General features: G+C 36.6%; 2 protein-coding genes across 2 annotated transcripts; one reads left to right on the top strand and one right to left on the bottom strand.

Annotated features, from left to right (window-relative positions):
- Positions 1-5643: 5643 nt before the first annotated feature.
- Positions 5644-8499, bottom strand: LOC311292944 (serine/threonine-protein kinase pim-2-like; the record flags this gene model as incomplete). Its single annotated transcript, XM_084412777.1, has 7 exons — positions 5644-5661; positions 5807-5895; positions 6014-6175; positions 6393-6771; positions 6925-7070; positions 7402-7617; positions 8160-8499. The coding sequence occupies 7 exons, from the start codon at positions 8497-8499 to the stop codon at positions 5644-5646; spliced, it is 1350 nt and encodes a 449-aa protein (XP_084268903.1).
- A 1574-nt stretch (positions 8500-10073) lies between these two features.
- On the top strand, positions 10074-13542 carry LOC311294479 (uncharacterized protein). Its single transcript, XM_084415389.1, has 5 exons — positions 10074-10247; positions 10584-10643; positions 10912-11061; positions 12078-12216; positions 13087-13542. Exons 2-5 carry the CDS (start codon positions 10610-10612, stop codon positions 13214-13216), a joined length of 453 nt encoding a protein of 150 aa, XP_084271515.1. The 5' UTR covers positions 10074-10247; positions 10584-10609; the 3' UTR covers positions 13217-13542.
- Positions 13543-19430: the final 5888 nt, after the last annotated feature.

Here is a 19430-nt window from a genome sequence, read left to right as displayed (position 1 = left end):
TCAGAACTATTCCCTGTAGAACTGTTTTCTGTGTAATATCAAACCAGAATGGTTGTGTTGAAAGTTGATATTTTAGCCATTATCTTTTGTAAACTCTTTTGGCCTCAGTATTGTACGTGATCAAAAGAACAGATTGACTACAACATGCAAATTCACTAGATGGCGCTGTCTAGTAACCAAGCAGATGTGGAACTGTGACAGTCATAATTTACTGGTATTTACTGGTGCAGTTTTTCCTAACCTTCATTGTTTTAGGGTTCAAATAGGCTTAAATATCCTTTCATCAACACCGAACCAGGAATTTGTTCCTTTTAACTGGATATTTGGTAACTATACAATATAGTCTCAATTGTATATAACTGTTGTCAAAGCGTTCATTAACTAATGTTAACTGATAAACATTTTTATCTTAATAAATGTATTAGTAAATGTTGAGATTAACATTAACTAAGATTAATAAATGCTGTAGAGTTGTTCATTGTTAGTTCATGTTAAAGTCCCCCTGTGGTGAAAATCAAGCTTTTAATGTAAGTGTGTGTTTTTTTTTATTTATTTTTTATTTTTTTAATATATATATAGGCTACTTTAAAGTGCCCCTATTATGCTATTTTAAAGTTTCTTAATGTTGTTTTGGAGTCTCCTACAACAGGTTTACATGCATCAAAGGTCAAAAAACATTAATTTTCTCATTATATACATTTGCACATCACTACATTTTCAATGATTCCTCAAACGACTCGTCAGATGAATCAATCTCTCGAAATCCCTCTTTTTCCACGAGCTACTTTGTTGTGATTGGTCTAAGTCGAGCCATGAGTTGACATGATTTATATTATAGTTTTAGCTTAAATTTTATATTTTATATAATAAAGTACATTTCCTGAAATCTAAATATTAATCTATATTTTCTTAAAACCGACTTTTATGACAAGTATAGGCTAGCCTACTTGGAGTAGGTAGGGCCTACTAGTCACTATTTCATTTACTATTTGATTTGTATTATTGTGTATATTATTATGCAATTGATACTACATTGTATTTGCTATTATTATTATTATTATTGTTATAATATTATACCACTTGCGATTATCAATCTATTATAGTTATGCTGTTAAAATATTGTACTATTCAATAGTCACTATTTAACTTATTATTTTTATATATATTCTGTCATTGATATTTCATATTCCATTGCTATTATTATAGTATTATAAAACTATATGCTATTATCAATATATTATATTATATTGTTGTACTTATATAGCCTAATTATACTATTCATTACTATTTTATTTGCTGTATACTGTTTTTCTATTTTATTGACTATACACTAAACTATTTACTATTACTTCTCACTTAATCTTATGTTTACTATTTGCATTGGACTGTAGTAGGCTACCATATCATATGTATTACCAAAAAGGATCCATCAGTTATCTTTGTTATTGTATATATCTATCTGTAAATATCTATCATTTAAGTGCTATAAAAATACAGAAAGCAGCCTACTGGTGTGATTTGTACTTTGCCGATTTGTTTCATTTTCTCAATCGCAGTCAATTCTAAGCACAAGAAAAGCTAAAATCGGGTTAAAGACAGAAAATGCTTTTTCCACAATAAGAAAACTTTATTTCATTTAATGTGAATTTTTTTATTATATCTCAGTATGGGGGGCTTCACAATTCTTATCCAAGAATAAAAGCCAAATACACGATTGAGCTTTGACAATTCCTTATTAAAAAAATATTTTATAAGTCTAACTATCAAGATTTTAAATAACTAGAGATGGAACTTTTTGTACACCACGTACAAACCACTGAAATCGGTTGATACATGTAAACATTATTTTTGTTTTTATCCAGAAAAACACAGCTCACCCGTTTACTTGAATTTGTTAACAGCGCCCTCAGCAATATGGCGGACGCGTTGACGTATCGCAGCAACGTTCCAAAGCGGCCAAAATGGCGTCTATGTATTTATTATATGTTATATCTATGCGTCCTACACCGTAAACAGTAACGAACAATGACGTCGATTTTACCATATCAATGCGAGCACGAATCCGATGATGGAACATTGGAAGGACTAGTTATTCCAACATCCATCGCCTCAAACAGGACGTTTCTCAGTGATAAATTAATGACCTTGTACAATTAGCAAAGTTAATTTAGATTCAGATATTTTTCTGTAAAGAGTGTTGCGTAATTGTTGCAAGCAATAATCATATGAAAATGATTTACATGCAAACGGGACAGTTATCAGCAGTGTAACTGATCTGATTATGACAAAATAACCGAGTATCTGATGTCATGTGACAAGTCAGATAAGCTTTTCCACTCTTGCAAACAGAGGTACAGTATGTTATGAGGTGTGGAGAGACATCATGTATCACTGGAACATAAACAGACGGGGAAACTTTCCAAGAAGGGGCGCAACTGATTTACAAATATCGCGATAAATATGTACAGGAATTGAGGCAGTAGCCAATGACAGCACTAGGAGTAAAAGCTGCAGGATTGTGTACGAGTATACAAATATGTACGAGTATCATACGAATTTGACAACTTGTTAAATCTTGTGAATTATTAAGACTTTCAGACTATGTTTGTACTGACTGGGCTATGGGTTTTTTAAGAAACAACAAATGCTTGATAAAATGTTTGATTTAGGGTTAAAACCAACACATACATACCATTGTGAATATTTGCCTTTGCAGCTGTCCGTCTCCTCCGTTTACTTCCAGGTCCTTTTGGTCTTTTCAGCTGAAAAAAGAGAAAATAAAATATCATTATGTATAATATATAGGATTATTTAAAGGAAAAAGGACTGATTTACCTTACAAATATTGGATGTTACATTATAAAGCATTAAAAGCATGGCAAGTGTTGTGGGTAATATGCATTTACAACAAATATCACTTTAAAACTATCAATACTGAGGTAAAAGCATGGTCAGTTTTGTGATTACTGTCCTTTGCTACACCAATCACAGTAAAACTAAGGTTACTGAGGTTTAAAGCATGGTACGTTTTGTGGTTACTGTCCTTTTACCACACATATCACAGTAAAACTAGGGTTACTGTGGTAAAAGCATGGTAAGTGTTGTGGTTACTGTGCATTTACAATAAGTATCACATTAAAACTACCAATAGTGTGATAAAAGCATGGTAGGTTTTGTGATTACTGTCTTTTTACTACACTTATCACAGTAAAACTAATATTACTGTGGTAAAAGCATGGTAAGTGTTGATTTTACTGTGCTTCTACTACAAATACAACTTTGGAACTAATTGTACTATTTTTAATCTGATATGAATATCTAGGCCTATAGCACGTCACGTGACAGGCAGTGTTTAATCACCCTATTTTGAATTAGAAAGCAATGAAGCAAAGTCTCCGTGGAAATGGCAGATATAATGGCAGATTAATATCGACAAACAGAAAATACATTATATCACACATTATTAGGACAGCGTATTTAGGTATTTACTACTTACCAACATCTGACACACGAACTGATGCCAAATGATGTGTTCGGAACGAGACTTCTTCAGCGCGATTTCCTACTGATAAAATATAATTAAAAAAATATCAATAAACAGCAAAGCAATCCAGCTTTCCTGGCAAAAAGACAGAAATAATAACATTAAAAAAATACATAAACCATGATAAGATAAGATCTCGTGTACAAATGTTGATTAAACAGCTTCTCTGCTGCAGCCGACAGGCAGAAAGAATCGTGCTGTGATAACGAAAGACGCTTCCCATTGAAAATACATTAGTTTAAAAAACGTGCTGGTATTACGAAAATAACGAAATAAACGTGTCTGTGACACGAATCAATAGATTAAATTACGTGACCATATCACGAACTGACGTGAGACGATTTGCGTTGGAATTATCCGTGGTCTCACCACAGACTCAATCCGTGCTCCTGTCACAGATTTTAGATACAGCCAAGCGAGCAATAGGTGTAAAACGCCATCAAACTGGATTGTATGATGACAGGACAAGACAAAATGTCAACTTAATTACATGCCATTGCAACAAGGTCGACATACAGCTTTTAAGTGTCTAAACAAGTGAGCAACGTTACAACATGGTCAGGTTGTTGAGGTCCGTGGTGCCATCACGGGACTTCAGTTAGGCTAACAGAATCAAACTGAATTTTTATGATGGCAGGACAATGCAATAGCTACAATAACAGAGAGGTTAACATCTTTATGGTATTTGGTGTTGGAAAATAAATAAATACTTAAAATGTTGTGTTTCCAAGTGATGGCACCGCATCACGGAATTTGGGGCGATTCCGTGATGGCTCCACGGATTTTGAGTTAAGGGCCCGTGGACATTTCACGGAATCCTGTGAGACCAGGTTGAAAATGGAATACCACATCTTCTAATGGTAATTTCCCATTGAGGAAAGTTGTACCATGTGCAAGTTGAAAAAATTTGTTTAGGGTTGTATGTCTTCCATTTGAATTTGTTATTCATAGAATTTCATGTATATCACTTTTTTTATACATATAGTTTCCTATAAAGGTATCTGCCACTATCAGGTAACCCAGCTTTATTTCCTCCCCAAAGCCATATTTGGCGTTTGGACCTTGTCTGCAGGTGAATCACATGCTGATTCTTTGGGCTTCAAATATTAAATGGAGGGCCTTATAGAGTAACTCTACTTTGAGATGTCACTTACCTGTTATTACTTACCTGGTGAAACTGGTAAAACGAGAGGCTTAATATCTCTAGAACTGAAGCATGATAGGAATGGTTAATGTTTCCAAATTATCACGTTTCCCTGATAAAACAACACATTGTGTTTATTTTCAGAAACATTTTGTTTTTAATGTGGCACACGGGTGTATATATAAATTGGCTGGAACTTCTATGGCAACTGTGGCATGAACCTCTGCACCATTGGGAGGAAACTTTGTGGTCATGTCAGGAACCTCTGGAAAGCTAAGCAACCTGAGCTTCTTTGACACGGAGCTCTAGAACCGAAGCAGGGACTGGAGTTGCAGCAGAATGAACCTTCACAGTGATTTCTGTGGGGCCTCGGCGGGTTTTGGAGCAGCAGTGACGGGAAACTTTATGGCTGTCTTCACTGGGAATTCTGGAGCAGCCCTGACAAGATCTCTGGGCCCAAGGCAGCTGAGAAAGAGAGCTATGTGAAACCCCCTCTCTGGGACCCGGATGCCAGTGGTAGAAACTTCTAGTGTGGCAGGGCGAGGAACTTGTGGGACGGGCTGAACAGAGAGCTCTGGGTGACTCCATTGTTAAAAATATGATTGGATGGAGCAGTACTTAACTAAAACTAAATGAACTATTTACAATATACATCACTAGGCGAGTAGTTCCGCAAGACGCTAAAACTACCACCTCAAGCCAAGGCGCCAGACGCAACCGAGACCTGCCAGCCCCGCAAGACGCTGAGGCTGGAGAGATGGAGGGGCTAACTTAACTAAGTAAAACTAAACTAACTATTTACAATATGTACATATCCCTAGGCAAGTAGTTCTGCAAGACGCTAAAACTACTGCCTCAAGCCAAGGCGCCAGACGCAACCGAGGCTTGCCAGCCCCGCAAGACGCTGAGGCTGGAGAGATGGAGGGTCATCTGTGTCAGCCCGCCAGACGCAAGGCTAAACCCTCTTCATGACCTGAAACACAATTAGAAAGCATTTTTCATTAGGTATAAAAATACATCTGTGCCATGTATAAGGATTCAGTATATGACAGTTACAGCAGGTACTGAATGGTAATGTAAAGAAGCTGATAGCCTTCAAAATCATTTTAGCTTAGTACCTTGAACCAGTCATGGGAGAGCATCTCATCCAGATGGAGTCTCCGCTTTGGGTTCCTCTTCAGGCAACCTCGAATAAAGCGACAGCATTCTGTGCAGAAAGATTGAGAGTTGTCTAATTATTTCCTTCAACTTTACACTTGCTCTCTAAGCTGTAAAAATGATAAAGATTCCTGCATTATCCATAAGAACATCTTTTTTGTTCTAACCATCTGAGAAGCCCGGCTGGTACCAGACATCAGGGTCCATCAAAGGTGGGAAACGGCCGGTGACCATGGCATACAGCAGCACCCCCAGCGACCACACCGTTGCCTGCTTCCCATAGTACTTGCCCTTCTCAAAGTACTCAGGAGGGCAATACCTTTCTGTGCCTGGAGATAGGAGTTTGCCACATGTGTAAGCTTGCTTTTTCTCACTTTAACTGAAATGGCATTTAATTTTAGTCAACAAAAATAATATTAGTATTGATTATTCTTTGAGAGATTTGTTAGTGTATTGTTAATATCTCACTGTGTGATGTCTGAGACGTGGTGTAACTGGTCACTAGAGTTTAAATCCCAAAATGTATGTTTTAAAGATAACACATACCAGAGTAGCTTTTGTAGGATGACCTTTTCATGAGGTCTCCGCAGCCGAAATCGATCAATTTGACCTCCAGGGTCTCTGTGTTGACCAGGAGGTTCTTCATTTTGATGTCTCGATGAAGCACCCCCCTGGAACAGCACAGGGCAGCAGCGGAAATCACCTGCTGCATGAAGTGACAGGCCAATTTCTCGATGAAGCAGCCTCTGTTATGCTGCCAAAAGCTGTGCATGTCCATGCAGGGTAAGGGCCGTTCTAAGACCATGATGTACTGGTCGAGATGGTCCTGCCAGTCCAGCACCTTTATAATGTGGCCACAGTTTGGGCCTTGATTGGCCATTACTGTCAGGGCCACCTCAAGTGGAACTGGTTTGGGATGGTCAGGCTAGAAGAATGACAGTTTTTATTATTGTTAGACATAGGATTGGTTTCTCAAATAAGGATTTAGCCCAGTCTGTCTATCTATTGAAATATTTGCACTCTGTGATTTACATTAAAATGTTATAAATTGCAAACATAGAGAGCACAGTCTACGTACAAGGCTGATGTATTGCTGGTTCTTTGTCTTCGCTGTGTATTTCACAGCTACCTTGAGGCCGTCCTTGCAACGGGTCCCTTCAAAGACAGAGCCAAATCCTCCTTCCCCCAATTTCTTGCCAATGGCGTATTTCGAGATGATGTGATCTATTAAAACATTATTATTTGTATTTGTTTATTGTTTGATAAAACAGTGTCCTGCAGTGAGGCCATACTGTCTGATGAAATGTTAATAGGGAAATATATTTGTAATATTTGTACTTTTAAAAATTCATTTGTCACATGACTATTTAAGTGAACTGCAAAAAAAGCCAAATGGTGATTTCAAATTATGGAGGAAAAAAAAAAACTAAAAGAAACCTTACAGCAGTATCAGCTGTATTATTTAAAACATATGCTTCCCTATATACATATTCACTTTCAGAGAGTGTGTGTGTGTTATATTTCATGTCAGACAGTAAACTTGCAGTAAACTCACCCTCAATCCTCACGATCTTGTCACAGTCCAGCTGTCTCAGCAGATGTGATCCAGTGTCACCTGGTGATGAACCGGCTGGACTGTCCTGATCTTGAGGCTTGATGTCCTCCACTTGCTGGTTTTCGGAAGTGTGGGGGACTTCAGGACTACTGGAAGGAGGTTCCTGATGATCATTATCCTCTGCAGTAAAGATTATGTCCTGTAAAGAAATCTGATCTAAAGAGAGGAATATCAACCACAAGCTTGTTTTAAAATCATCCACCACATCTTCAAACTATATTTCATCTATATTCAAACATTCATCACATCGTGGAATAAATTCATTTATCTGTCTTTTTATAATGTGTGATGTGTTTTTTTATATATTGTGTGTAAATGATTGGCCCCGAGCACACGTGACGCGTTTTTTGCAGTGAGAGGCCTTTTTTCAATTGGTTTCCTACATGGTTTTCTATGGCAGTGAGCGTTCTGCGCGTTGTTTAAGCGTTTTACCAGGTTACCAGGAGCTTAACGACTTCACGAACCAACTACCACAGTTTTAACAGAAAGTAAATAAAGTTAATAAAAGGCTGATTTGAGGTTTACTTGACTGACAGCACAGCTGTTTCGGTGGTTGCCTAGCAACATACATTTTTTTTAAAAAACACAACACAACAGAGCGCACTGCTCGTGTGATCAAAAGAGTAAAAAAAGAGAATAAAAGAGTGTTTTACAAGAGTGTAAAAGAGAGTTTGTGTTGTTCAGAGCTCATAATTTACCATCAGTACACCTCCTGGATGGGGCTTCATCAGTGTCCTCCTGGTCCACCTCACACTGCTCCACCTGCTCACCCTGAGCTTTGGTGGATTTGGGGCGAGACGAACAAAAGAAAAAAGAGGCAAACTTCCTAACTGTCCTCTTTTCCTGCCCCTTATTCTTTGTTTTCTCTGTCCATGCCTCCTTTCTCTCCGCCTCACCGATGCCCACAGGCGTCTCGTCGGGACGAGGATGGAGTTCCGCCTTGTGGTCGGTGGGTGTCAGTGTTGTTCGGGGATTTATCCCGTGCACACACTCACCTCCTCCCTCAACTCCCACTCTACGAAATTGTCGCTGTCCCATAATCAACACGATAAACCGCTATCAACAACTGCAAACACACCGCAAAAACTGCAAAAACGCTGTTGATATCTGTACTCCTAACTCGCTACAAAGTGATCAGGGAGTTTCACGCTTTTATATTGTCCTCAAGATGATGTCATAAGGGCTTATACAGGCTGAGAGCAGCAGATTCTCACAAACATTAAAGTAATGTCTAGTGATATCATTGACATATGTGAAGAGATGGGCATACATACATGGAAATGTAATGTATTTAAAATACAAATACAAAATACTGTGTGAATTTTTATTTATTTAAATACAAATACAAAATACTGTGTGAAAAAAATGTATTTAAATACAAATACAGTATTTTGTATTTTGAAAATACACAAAATACATGTGAAATTGGCCATCCAGTGCAGGTATTGAAGTGAATTGAGAAACTACATAGACCTACTGACTTTATATTCCTAACCTCATCTCTGCCCTCTCTTTCTTTCTTTCTTTCTTTCTTTCTTTCTTTCTTTCTTTCTTTCTTTCTTTCTTTCTTTCTTTCTTTCTTTCTTTCTTTCTTTCTTTCTTTCTTTCTTTCTTTCTTTCTTTCGGCAATTACAAATAAACTTATGCAAAATAGCAGCCATTTATATAGGCTACTTATTTCTGGTTACAATGTAGTCTATTACTTGTGGTGAACACTATTTAAAAAATTCATACTGTATGTAAAACTGTGGGAACCTTTTCTGCTATCTAGCAAAGAATATGGATGGTCAATATGACCAAAATCTCAATTTTACTTCACAGTAACAATATCATGGTTTCACAATTCTCAATATCAGTTTTGATTCCACAGCATAAACTGAATTTCAAACTCTTTTGAGTTTTCTTTTTTCTTCTTTTTTTGCAGGTAGTCCAATGCTTTTAAAGTATTTGTATTAAGTAATTTATTTGTTTCTATAAGTTTATTAAAATTAGAAAGTGTATCTAAAGTTTTAAATTAGAATTAATTTAGATTCATTTGACACTATTTACCCCTTTTTGATTATTATTTTTTTATGTACAATAAAACTAAAAGCTGAAGATTTTGGTGGTGATTCATCAGTGCTTCTTTTTCCACTCCAACGTTCCAATAATTCCTGCCCACTAAAAGCTGCAAGGATAAATTTGCTTACCCCACAAATAGGCCCATCTATGTAAAAGAATTAGAAAAAGTTCCATCAATTCAAACTTTATATCATCGCTATGATATATTATAGTGTCATATCACCCAGCCCTAACATGCAGTAATGCTGAAGTGAATAATGCACTATTTTAACTTTAATCAACAAGTAGAATTGATTATGACATTATCACCTTAAATTATTTTTACACAAGAAGTTACTGTCAGTGGCATAATTTGTCACCAACCATTTTGCCCCTAGTAAACAATTTTGTTTTTAATAGTACTTGTTTTCTAAGGAGACGACACGTCAATATCAGTAGACTATAGATAATGCTTGAAATGAGACGTGAAGAACCGCTGAATAAGTTGTTAGCTACTAATCCCGAGTCTTTGAAATGAACTGTTCAAAAGAACCGATTCGCGGGATGAGTAGGACTTCACAAGTGCACGAGCAGCAGGCCTCGCGCCAAAATGATTTCGACGCAATAAACAAATATTTTTATAATGCTAAAGAGTTAATACGGGATAAAACCACAGATACATCTTAAACAACCGAATGAGCGCTTCTAATTAACATATTTCTCTTCATTGACGCAATTTTGTACTGGTAAGTTAAGCACAATTTGATACGTAAATGAATGACCTTGTATAATTAGCAAAGTTAATTTAGCCAGCAAATCTTAAAAAAAAAACAGCTTGACTATTACATAGAAACTCATTATAGAAACATTTTAGTTCATATTTCTACCATACTTATCTTTTTGAGCTGAGTTGAATGAGTGAGAACAAACAAATTGTCATCGAGTCGACGCAATAAACACTGAATAGTAACATCAAATCTTTATGAGAAACCAGACTCGCCAATACAGCTGATATACATATACAAGATTAATTGATAGTAATATTTTTCATTTTTACACAATACTATTGCTACACCTCTCAGACAGTGTGAGGAGTGAGTGTGTCAAGATGTGGAGGAATCAAAACCAGAAACCAAATGCAGGTATGATTTACTGTCATATTATGAATTCCTACGTTACTTGTTTGGAAATACCTAAAAATAAGAGTTGGGTCAGTCTTAGTCTAACATCTACTATCTAGATAATACAATTACTTGCCATTTATTATTTCCAGAGAGCTTCATGTATATAAATCTGGCTAATAATTGAAAAACTGCTTATCTGCTAATACAACACTTTGCTGCAGTTATGTTATTCAGGTTGCTGGAGCCTGAAATCAAAGCAGACATTTGTCTCTCTGTGTTTCTGCAGGCTGTCTCTCCGTGCCTCTGTTTAATCAAAGGAAGAGGAGCAGGCTGCCTTTGACATCTAATCCCTCTGAGAGTGAGCTCTTCACTGCCAGTGCCAACCACTACAATGAGAGACAATCCTCCTCCTCCTCCTCCTCTTCTGCTCTTCCCAGTATGTGTTTCCACTGCGTCAGTCTCGTATCTAATGCTGAATAAACATGTACCAAGTTCTGATGCAGCACACTATGCATCAGATGTTCTTCCAATTCATTTTCCAACTCCATTTATTCTGTCATTATGTTACACTATAATACACTGAATAATCTTTGTCATGTAAGTTTAATTTGTGCAGCATTATAAAGTTGTTTCAAGTTAAATGAGTTATACAGTGTACAGAAAACAATCAATAGACAGATCATAGATTATATTTACAGATCATGTCAAGTAAATTTTATTATAGCGCCGTTTACTCTGTTTCAAAGCATCTTTACAAAAAGTCATGATGTTAATTTTGCACATTTAAATTAGCTCATTTTGCAGTTAAGAGCTGGGCGATAGGATAGTGTTTCATACGGTTACGATATAAACAATCAAGCATTTGAGCTTTTCTATATAATATATATCACTTTTTGTGAGTGTACTGTATGAATATAAAGCCACAGATATATTTATCAGGGTTTCTGTGGGTATTAAAAAGTCTTAATTTGCTCTTGCTCAAATTAAGCCTTTAAAAAGGTCTTAAATCAGAGCTGAAAGTCTTAAATTCATAAAGTTGTGGCATTACATGTTGCATGCATTGCAAAAAAAAATGCAATCCTGTTTTCTAATACAAATATCTAAATACCTTGAAATGAAGATGCAAAATAAAGTCTTGAAAAACTCAACAAAATGAAGCAAGTTTATAATAAAAACAAATATCTGTCAATGACTTGTGAAAACTTACCTTTAAATTACAGTAAGTTGGAGTAATTCATTCATTATTGGGTGATATGAAAATCTGTAAGGTTTCACACTGAAAGTTATGAGCTCTGCAGGGTTTTGTTCAATTTATAACAATTTGGTGTTATAAATTAGTGACGAGCCTAATTACAGTACGCTTGTTTGCAGACAAAGCTTATGATCTCTTGTCTTTTAATGATCATGTCTTATAAAATATAACCCTAGAGTTTTTTTTTGTTGTTTTTTTAGCTTTAGGTCAGAGTGGTCAGTGGAAACAGCAAGCCTATCTTTCACCTCAGCAAGCCAGCATGAGATCTGCTGCTTCACCTGGTGTGGCAGGACGAGGATATGCACCTTTACCTCACCCAAAAAAACCTGTCTATGCCCGGTACTAAACTGATACTCATACAGTATATGAAATAATGACTACACACCCAGAAGGGTCTTGAAGCTGCTGGGTCCGAATATGTGCATTATTTCTTCAGAAACGCAAGATTGCTAGATCAGTTGCCTTCCATAATTTGAAACAGTAAAACCAACATGAATGAAAATACCAAAATAAGATTTGCATTTTGTAAAAATAAAATAAAAACTGTAAAGGAGCTATTTCTTTCTGACCTGAGCCTTAGGAATTACTTTCATTTAAGTAACCTTAGTAAACACTTAAACTACATTAGTAAACATGAACTAACAATAAACCATTCTTAAAAATTATTTATTAAGCCTAGTTTATGTTCATTTCAACATTTATTTATACATAAAAATCAAAAGTTGTATCTATTAATATTTAAAGGTATAGTGGAGGATCTTTCCGAATTTTAGATAAGACCCGCCCTCTCCACTTTTTGAATAAGTTTGATTGATTTACCAGAATGATTGACAATTAGGAGGACCAATAGTATAGGTGATCCACCCGGAAGTAAAAAATCTTCCACTATACTTTTAATAGACCTGAGCTAACATGAACTAACAATGAACGGTTGTATTTTTTATTTAAGTAACTTTAACAAAATTATTTAGTACTGTACAGTAACAAATGTATTGGTCATGTTAGTAATGCATTAACTAATGTTAACTAATAGGACCTGATTGTAAAGTGTTACCTAACCCTACAGTACGTAGTCAAGTTGATTCAGTTTATTCGAAGGTGAATAAAACCAATTTCGTTCTCATCCTATTGCATTAAGCACATTTTATTTGTTATCCTGCAAAAGATTTGTGACAGTATATTTTGTATTTGTCACTGTTTTACCTCCAGGTCACAGGCAGAGCAACAAAGGCCTCCAGTGAGACAGGATTCATTGCCAGCGTTTGGATCCCAGCTTCATCGTTCGGCCAGCCCACATGGTCCAGCGGCATTCAGAATCAACAGTCGATTAGTAAACTGACAACTTCTCCCAGAATGCCGTACCGTTCCCAACAGTGTACACCCCCAGCAGGAAGCACTCAGAGTCAGAGCGGAAAGTGTATAAAAATAGTTTATCTGTGTCTGTTTGTGTGCAAATCATTTCTATTTTTGCCTTATTTTTAAGCTAAATATTGAAAACATGACAAATTTTAAAACAGGAAACCAATTTTATAGTAAAGGCAATGAAATGTGCTATCCAAACACATTAGTAGGGTTGTAGGTCTGCATCACTGTTGTGTCTAAAGGATGCACCTGTGTCATCAATCCTCAAATTTCTCATCTTCATAAAGATGGTTTATTTCACTGTGCCGTCTTTGGAATTTTTTATTTTAGCAACTCACTTCAAATGTAGTTTATCTTCCTTTTATGGAACACAATGTTGTTCCGACAGTGTTTTCTCTCTTGGTGCATTAGTGCCTGCCCACTTTTTAAGTGGCGTTGGTTCTGGAAGTATTTTTTCCATTCATTTTTCCCTTTGGGATTTTTAAAAAGTTTCTGTTAAAGTATTATAAGCAATGAACCAAACCAACCAGCTATGAGGTGAATCATAACATCACAAACTTTGAATTAAAGCAAAAAAGTATTTTAAAATTAGACAAAAATGCAAATGTACAAAACCGTGTACTTAACGGCTTTAGTGAGGAAAAGAACTACAATCCCACAAAGCATTATGAACAAATATTTAAGTATTTTGAGGGCCCTTATGACACAGCAGTTTTGACTCTCCAGTCAAAAGATTCCTCAAGGAAATGAATTATAAAGAAACAAGCAACCACTGTATTCTGAAGGCATATTGTTATACTCTATTATACAGCGAGTATTTGTTGTAAATTAGTTGTGTAAAAATGGTAGCTTGAAGGTTGGAGATAGGCTATTTCTGTCATTTAGAGATTTTTTTTTAATTGTATGTGTAATAAATTCAGACTCAGATTATGTAAAAAATAAAGTTTATTTGAAAATACAGCAAAATATTAACGATATGTGTAAAACTGGAATAATTAGCAAATGAACAAAATGGTCGAAAGACTGATAGAGAAGTTAACAAGACTGACTTTGTTCTGCCTTAATTCATTCTCCATTTTCACAATAGCAATTTTACAAAAAGGCAACAGAGTTAAAATAATTCATTTTTACATTATGACTGTCTGCCATCTCCTGGAGGGATATAAAATGGAATACCACATCTTCTAATGGTAATTTCCCATTGAGGAAAGTTGTACCATGTGCAAGTTGAAAAATTTTGTTTAGGGTTGTTTGTCTTCCATTTGAATTTGTTATTCATAGAATTTCATGTATATCACTTTTTTTATACATATAGTTTCTTGTAAAGGTATCTGCCACTATCAGGTAACCCAGCTTTATTTCCTCCCCAAAGCCAAATTTGGCGTTTGGACCTTGTCTGCAGGTGAATGCTGATTCTTTGGGCTTCAAATATTAAATGGAGGGCATTATATTCAATTCAATTCAATTCAAATTTATTTGTATAGCGCTTTTCACAATACATATTGTTTCAAAGCAGATTTACAGAAAGAGCATTTCAGAAATGTACATAGAGAAATACAGTTAGTTAATCATGTATTGATTTAGGGCATAAACATATCGCCAGCGTCGAGTCGTCTCTTCACAGGCGTCGAGTCGTCTCTTCACGGGCTTCGAGTCGTCTCTTCACGGGCTTCGAGTCGTCTCTTCACGGGTGTTGGGGCATCTGTAGTTTCCATGGGAGGCTGGATACAAACTGGAGCTGACGATCTGTATTTACCTCGGGACTAGCGTCCCGAGATAACAACAGAAAAGCAGATGGGAAATAATTAGCGTAGCTGCTGTTCATAATATTAATGCATTCAATCTGATTCAACTGTAGTATAAAAGGTAAGTATTATGTGAATGCTTGGCTAAAGAGATGCGTCTTTAATCTAGTTTTAAACTGGGACAGCGAGTCTGAGACTCGAACAATATCAGGAAGGCCATTCCAGAGTTTAGGAGCTAAATGTGAAAACGCCCTCCCTCCTTTAGTGGACTTAGATATCCTAGGAATGACCAGAAGCCTCGAATTTAGTGATCTTAAAGAGCGCGATGGATTGTAGGGCGATAGAAGATCCGTTAAATACCCAGGAGCTAAACCATTTAGGGCTTTATAGGTCAATAGTAATACTTTGTAATTGATACGGAATTTTATAGGTAACCAATGTAGAGACGATAGAATTGGTGTTATATGATCATATTTTCTTGATCTAGTAAGAACTCTAGCGGCTGCATTTTGCACTAACTGTAGCTTGTTTATTGAGGATGCAGGACAACCAGCTAATAAGGCATTACAGTAATCTAGTCTCGAGGTCATGAATGCATGAACTAACTTTTCTGCATCAGAAACAGATAGCATATTACGTAGCTTAGCAATGTTTCTAAGGTGGAAAAAGGCTGTTCTTGTAACATATGAAATATGATTTTCAAAAGACAAGTTGCGGTCTAATATAACACCCAGGTCTTTTACTGTAGTGGATAAAGTAACAGGACACCCTTCTAAATTAAAGTTGTATTGTAAGAGGTTTTGTGGGCAGTTTTTTGGACTAATAAGTAATACCTCCGTTTTATCTGAATTTAATAGCAGAAAATTACAGGTCATCCAGTATTTTATATCTTTAACACACTCTGTCAATTTAGATAATTTATTGTTTTCATCTGGTCGTGATGAAATATATAATTGAGTGTCATCCGCATAACAGTGGAAATTAATTCCATGTTTTCTTATAATATTACCAAGTGGCAGCATGTATATTGAGAATAGCAGAGGGCCTAACACAGATCCTTGCGGCACTCCATAGTTTACTGACGTTATCTTCGATTTTTCCCCATTTAAACAGACAAAATGGTAACGGTCTGATAAGTACGATCTGAACCAGTTTAATGCCTGTCCCTGAACACCAGTGTAGTTTTGTAGTCTATCTAAGAGTATTTTGTGATCTACAGTGTCGAACGCAGCACTAAGATCAAGTAAAACTAGTATTGAGATACAGCCTTGGTCAGAAGCTAGAAGTAAATCATTTGTAATTTTAACGAGCGCAGTTTCTGTGCTATGATGCGGCCTGAATCCTGACTGAAATTTTTCATAGATATCATTTTCTTGCAAGAAAGAGCCCAGTTGGGCGGACACAACTTTTTCTAGTATTTTAGACATAAATGGAAGATTTGAAATCGGTCTGTAATTTGCTAGATTATTATGATCTAATTGACCCTTCGCTAAGCCCCGCCCTCCTTAGTTACTGTTGCTACGCCTGTCAAGCTTTTGCGCCTGGCACGTCTATTACAGTATGTATGCACCGGTTTCAGACATTCCCAAGGAGATAATTAGTCATTTTTGGCGAACAGGTGAAAATCTGAGAGAGCAAGACAAAAGGGACTGCAGTATGCATTCGAGGGATATATCCACGACATAATATGCAAACGATTAGAGAATAATTTCATCAAAATTGAAGCTAAAGCCTATAACGTTAGGTCCCAACGCAAGCAGCAGCGCCTCATACGCTGACCATTCAAATGGGAAACACACAAATTGAGGAACAGCTATGTGCATGCACAGCAGGGTGGGTGAAATTTTTAAATCTAATATTTATAAATCAAACAGCTTATACATAAGTATTGTGGAATAAACACAAGACATTAGCCTGACCACTTTGCAATGATAACATTCTCCCGCTTATATTTTTAGTGCGCCAGGCTACAGCTCACACGTCGTGGGTCACATAAGTGACTAACGTTACTGTTATGAACTGATTAAGTTTGCATACCAACCTTTTCCTTGGAGATCTCCGGCAAGCCCCCTGGTTTACTTTTACTAGAACTAACACCGGGAGAGTCGCGATCGGATTGGGGTACTAGTTTAGCCGTCGATTAACAAAATGCTGAAATATATTTTTAAGTAACGTTAAGTTATGTCAGTGAGCCTCCGTCTTGCCTTTAATCACACTGCTTGATCCACGAGCTGGACAATAACTTTATTCTAGAGCTGCTATAAAGCCAAAACACTTTACTTTTAATTTCCTATTATTAATGTAAAGCTGCTTTGGAACAATCTACATTGTTAAAAACGCTATATAAATGAAGATGACGCCCGGCATTTCTCCCCTTGGGTTTTAGGTTTCGGGAAGGGAACAAAATCCACCACCCCGTCCAAACTTTTAGGATACCGGGTATCAGATTTGCACAATCCATACGCATAACGCATGGACATGTTTCCCTCGCTCGAAAGCTTGCCAGACCTCCCGCGCCTAGTTACGGTTGCTAAGCCACGATTGGCCAGTGGCGGTTTTCGGGCGTGGCTTAGCGAAGGGTCAATTGTGGTTTCTTAATAAGAGGTTTTATAACTGCCAACTTGAATATTCTTGGAACATGACCTAAAGATAAAGACGAGTTAATAATATTGAGGAGAGGCTCTGCCACTACAGGTAACACTTCTTTCAGTAGTTTAGTGGGTATTGGATCTAATAAACATGTTGTTGTTTTAGATGAAGTGATAAGTTTATTTAGCTCTTCCTGTCCTATAGTAGTAAAGCGGTGTAGTTGTTCTTGAGGGATAATTGAGGCTGAATCATAAGACACCATTAAAGATTGTACATTTACAATTGTGTTTCTGATGCTTTCTATTTTCTCAGTGAAGAAATTCATAAAATCATTACTACTAAACTGTAACGGAATATTTTGCTCAGGTAACGTCTGTTTATTTGTTAATCTAGCCACGGTGTTAAATAAAAACCTTGGATTGTTTTGGTTGTTTTCTATTAGTTTGCGGAGATGCTCAGCCCTGGCTGCTTTTAGGGCCTTTTTATAACGTGACATACTGTCTTTCCACGCGATTCTAAAGACCTCTAAATTAGTTTGTTTCCATTTACGCTCTAAATTACGAGTTTCTCTCTTGATAACATGCGTAGCACTGTTGTACCATGGTGCTTTCGTTTTCTCTCTAACCTTTTTTAATCTAATTGGTGCAACGATGTCTAATGTACTAGAGAAAATGGTGCTCATAGTGCTAGTCATTTCCTCTAGTTCATCTGTTTGTTTGGGTTCACTGAGCAGCTGAGATAGATCAGGTAAGCTATTTGAGAATCTATCTATAGTTGTTGGAAGGATTGTTCTGCCTGGTCGATAACGTGGCGCAACCTGACAAATTTTAGCAGTACGTAGTATGCAAGTGACCATGTAATGGTCAGTGACTTCATCACTTTGCTGTATAATATCTATATCGGTTGGATTGGTTCCATGTGATATAATTAAATCTAGCGTATGATTAAGACGATGAGTGGGACCAGTGACGTTTTGCTTGACCCCAAAGGAGTTTAATAAATCTGTAAACGCAGCCCCTAACGCATCATTTGTGTTATCTACGTGTATGTTAAAATCTCCAACAATTAATGCTTTATCAACATTGACCAATAGATCTGAGAGAAAGTCTGCAAACTCTTTTAGGAAATCAGCGTAAGGCCCTGGCGGTCTATATACAGTAGCCAAGGCTAGAGATAATAGGGATTTCTTTCTTACATCTAAGAGAGTAACATTTAGCACAAGTACTTCAAACAAATTAAACCTGTGACCTGTTTTCTGGGTAACATTAAGAATATCTCTGTAGATTGTTGCAACACCACCGCCACGACCAATCAGACGGGGCTCATGCTTATAACAGTATCCAGGAGGAGTAGACTCATTAAGACCGAAATAATCATTTGGTTTAAGCCAGGTTTCAGTAAGGCAAAGTACATCGAAACTATTATCTGTGACCATTTCATTTACAATAACTGCCTTAGGTGTGAGTGATCTAATGTTTAGAAGACCTAGCTTTATAAATTGTTTTTGTACACTAATATTGAGATTTTCTGGTTTAATCACAATTAGATTTTTCCTAGATTCTACAGTAGATTTAATGTTTGACCTCACTAAACGAGGAATAGACACAGTTTCAATATAATGTTCTACATTGGTACTTATATCAATTAAGTTTGGACAGCAAAGAGTGTGATTTGGACTTTGACTTACTAGTCATATGGTGTGTAGCGTCTTGGAGATGTTGTCCGACAGAATAGCCGCTCCGATTCTGCTGGGGTGAAGGCCATCAGCGCGGAAGAGCCTAGGTCGCTCCCAGAAAAGATTCCAATTATTTACAAAGAGCAGTCTCTGTTCATTACACCATGACATTAACCATTCAT

The sequence above is a fragment of the Rutilus rutilus genome (assembly GCF_951802725.1).
Source record: "Rutilus rutilus genome assembly, chromosome: 7".
Taxonomy (NCBI): domain Eukaryota; kingdom Metazoa; phylum Chordata; class Actinopteri; order Cypriniformes; family Leuciscidae; genus Rutilus; species Rutilus rutilus.
Note: the sequence above shows the minus strand (reverse complement) of the source record. Positions and strands in the feature narration are given on the sequence as shown.

What these genes read in the sequence shown, in the direction of transcription:
- LOC311294479 (XM_084415389.1), top strand. Translation starts at nt 10,610, where the DNA reads ATGTGGAGGAATCAAAACCAGAAACCAAATGCAG. An exon ending in AAACCAGAAACCAAATGCAG is followed by an intron (nt 10,644 to 10,911) that starts GTATGATTTACT and finishes GTGTTTCTGCAG; the next exon opens with GCTGTCTCTCCGTGCCTCTG. An exon ending in CTCCTCTTCTGCTCTTCCCA is followed by an intron (nt 11,062 to 12,077) that starts GTATGTGTTTCC and finishes TTGTTTTTTTAG; the next exon opens with CTTTAGGTCAGAGTGGTCAG.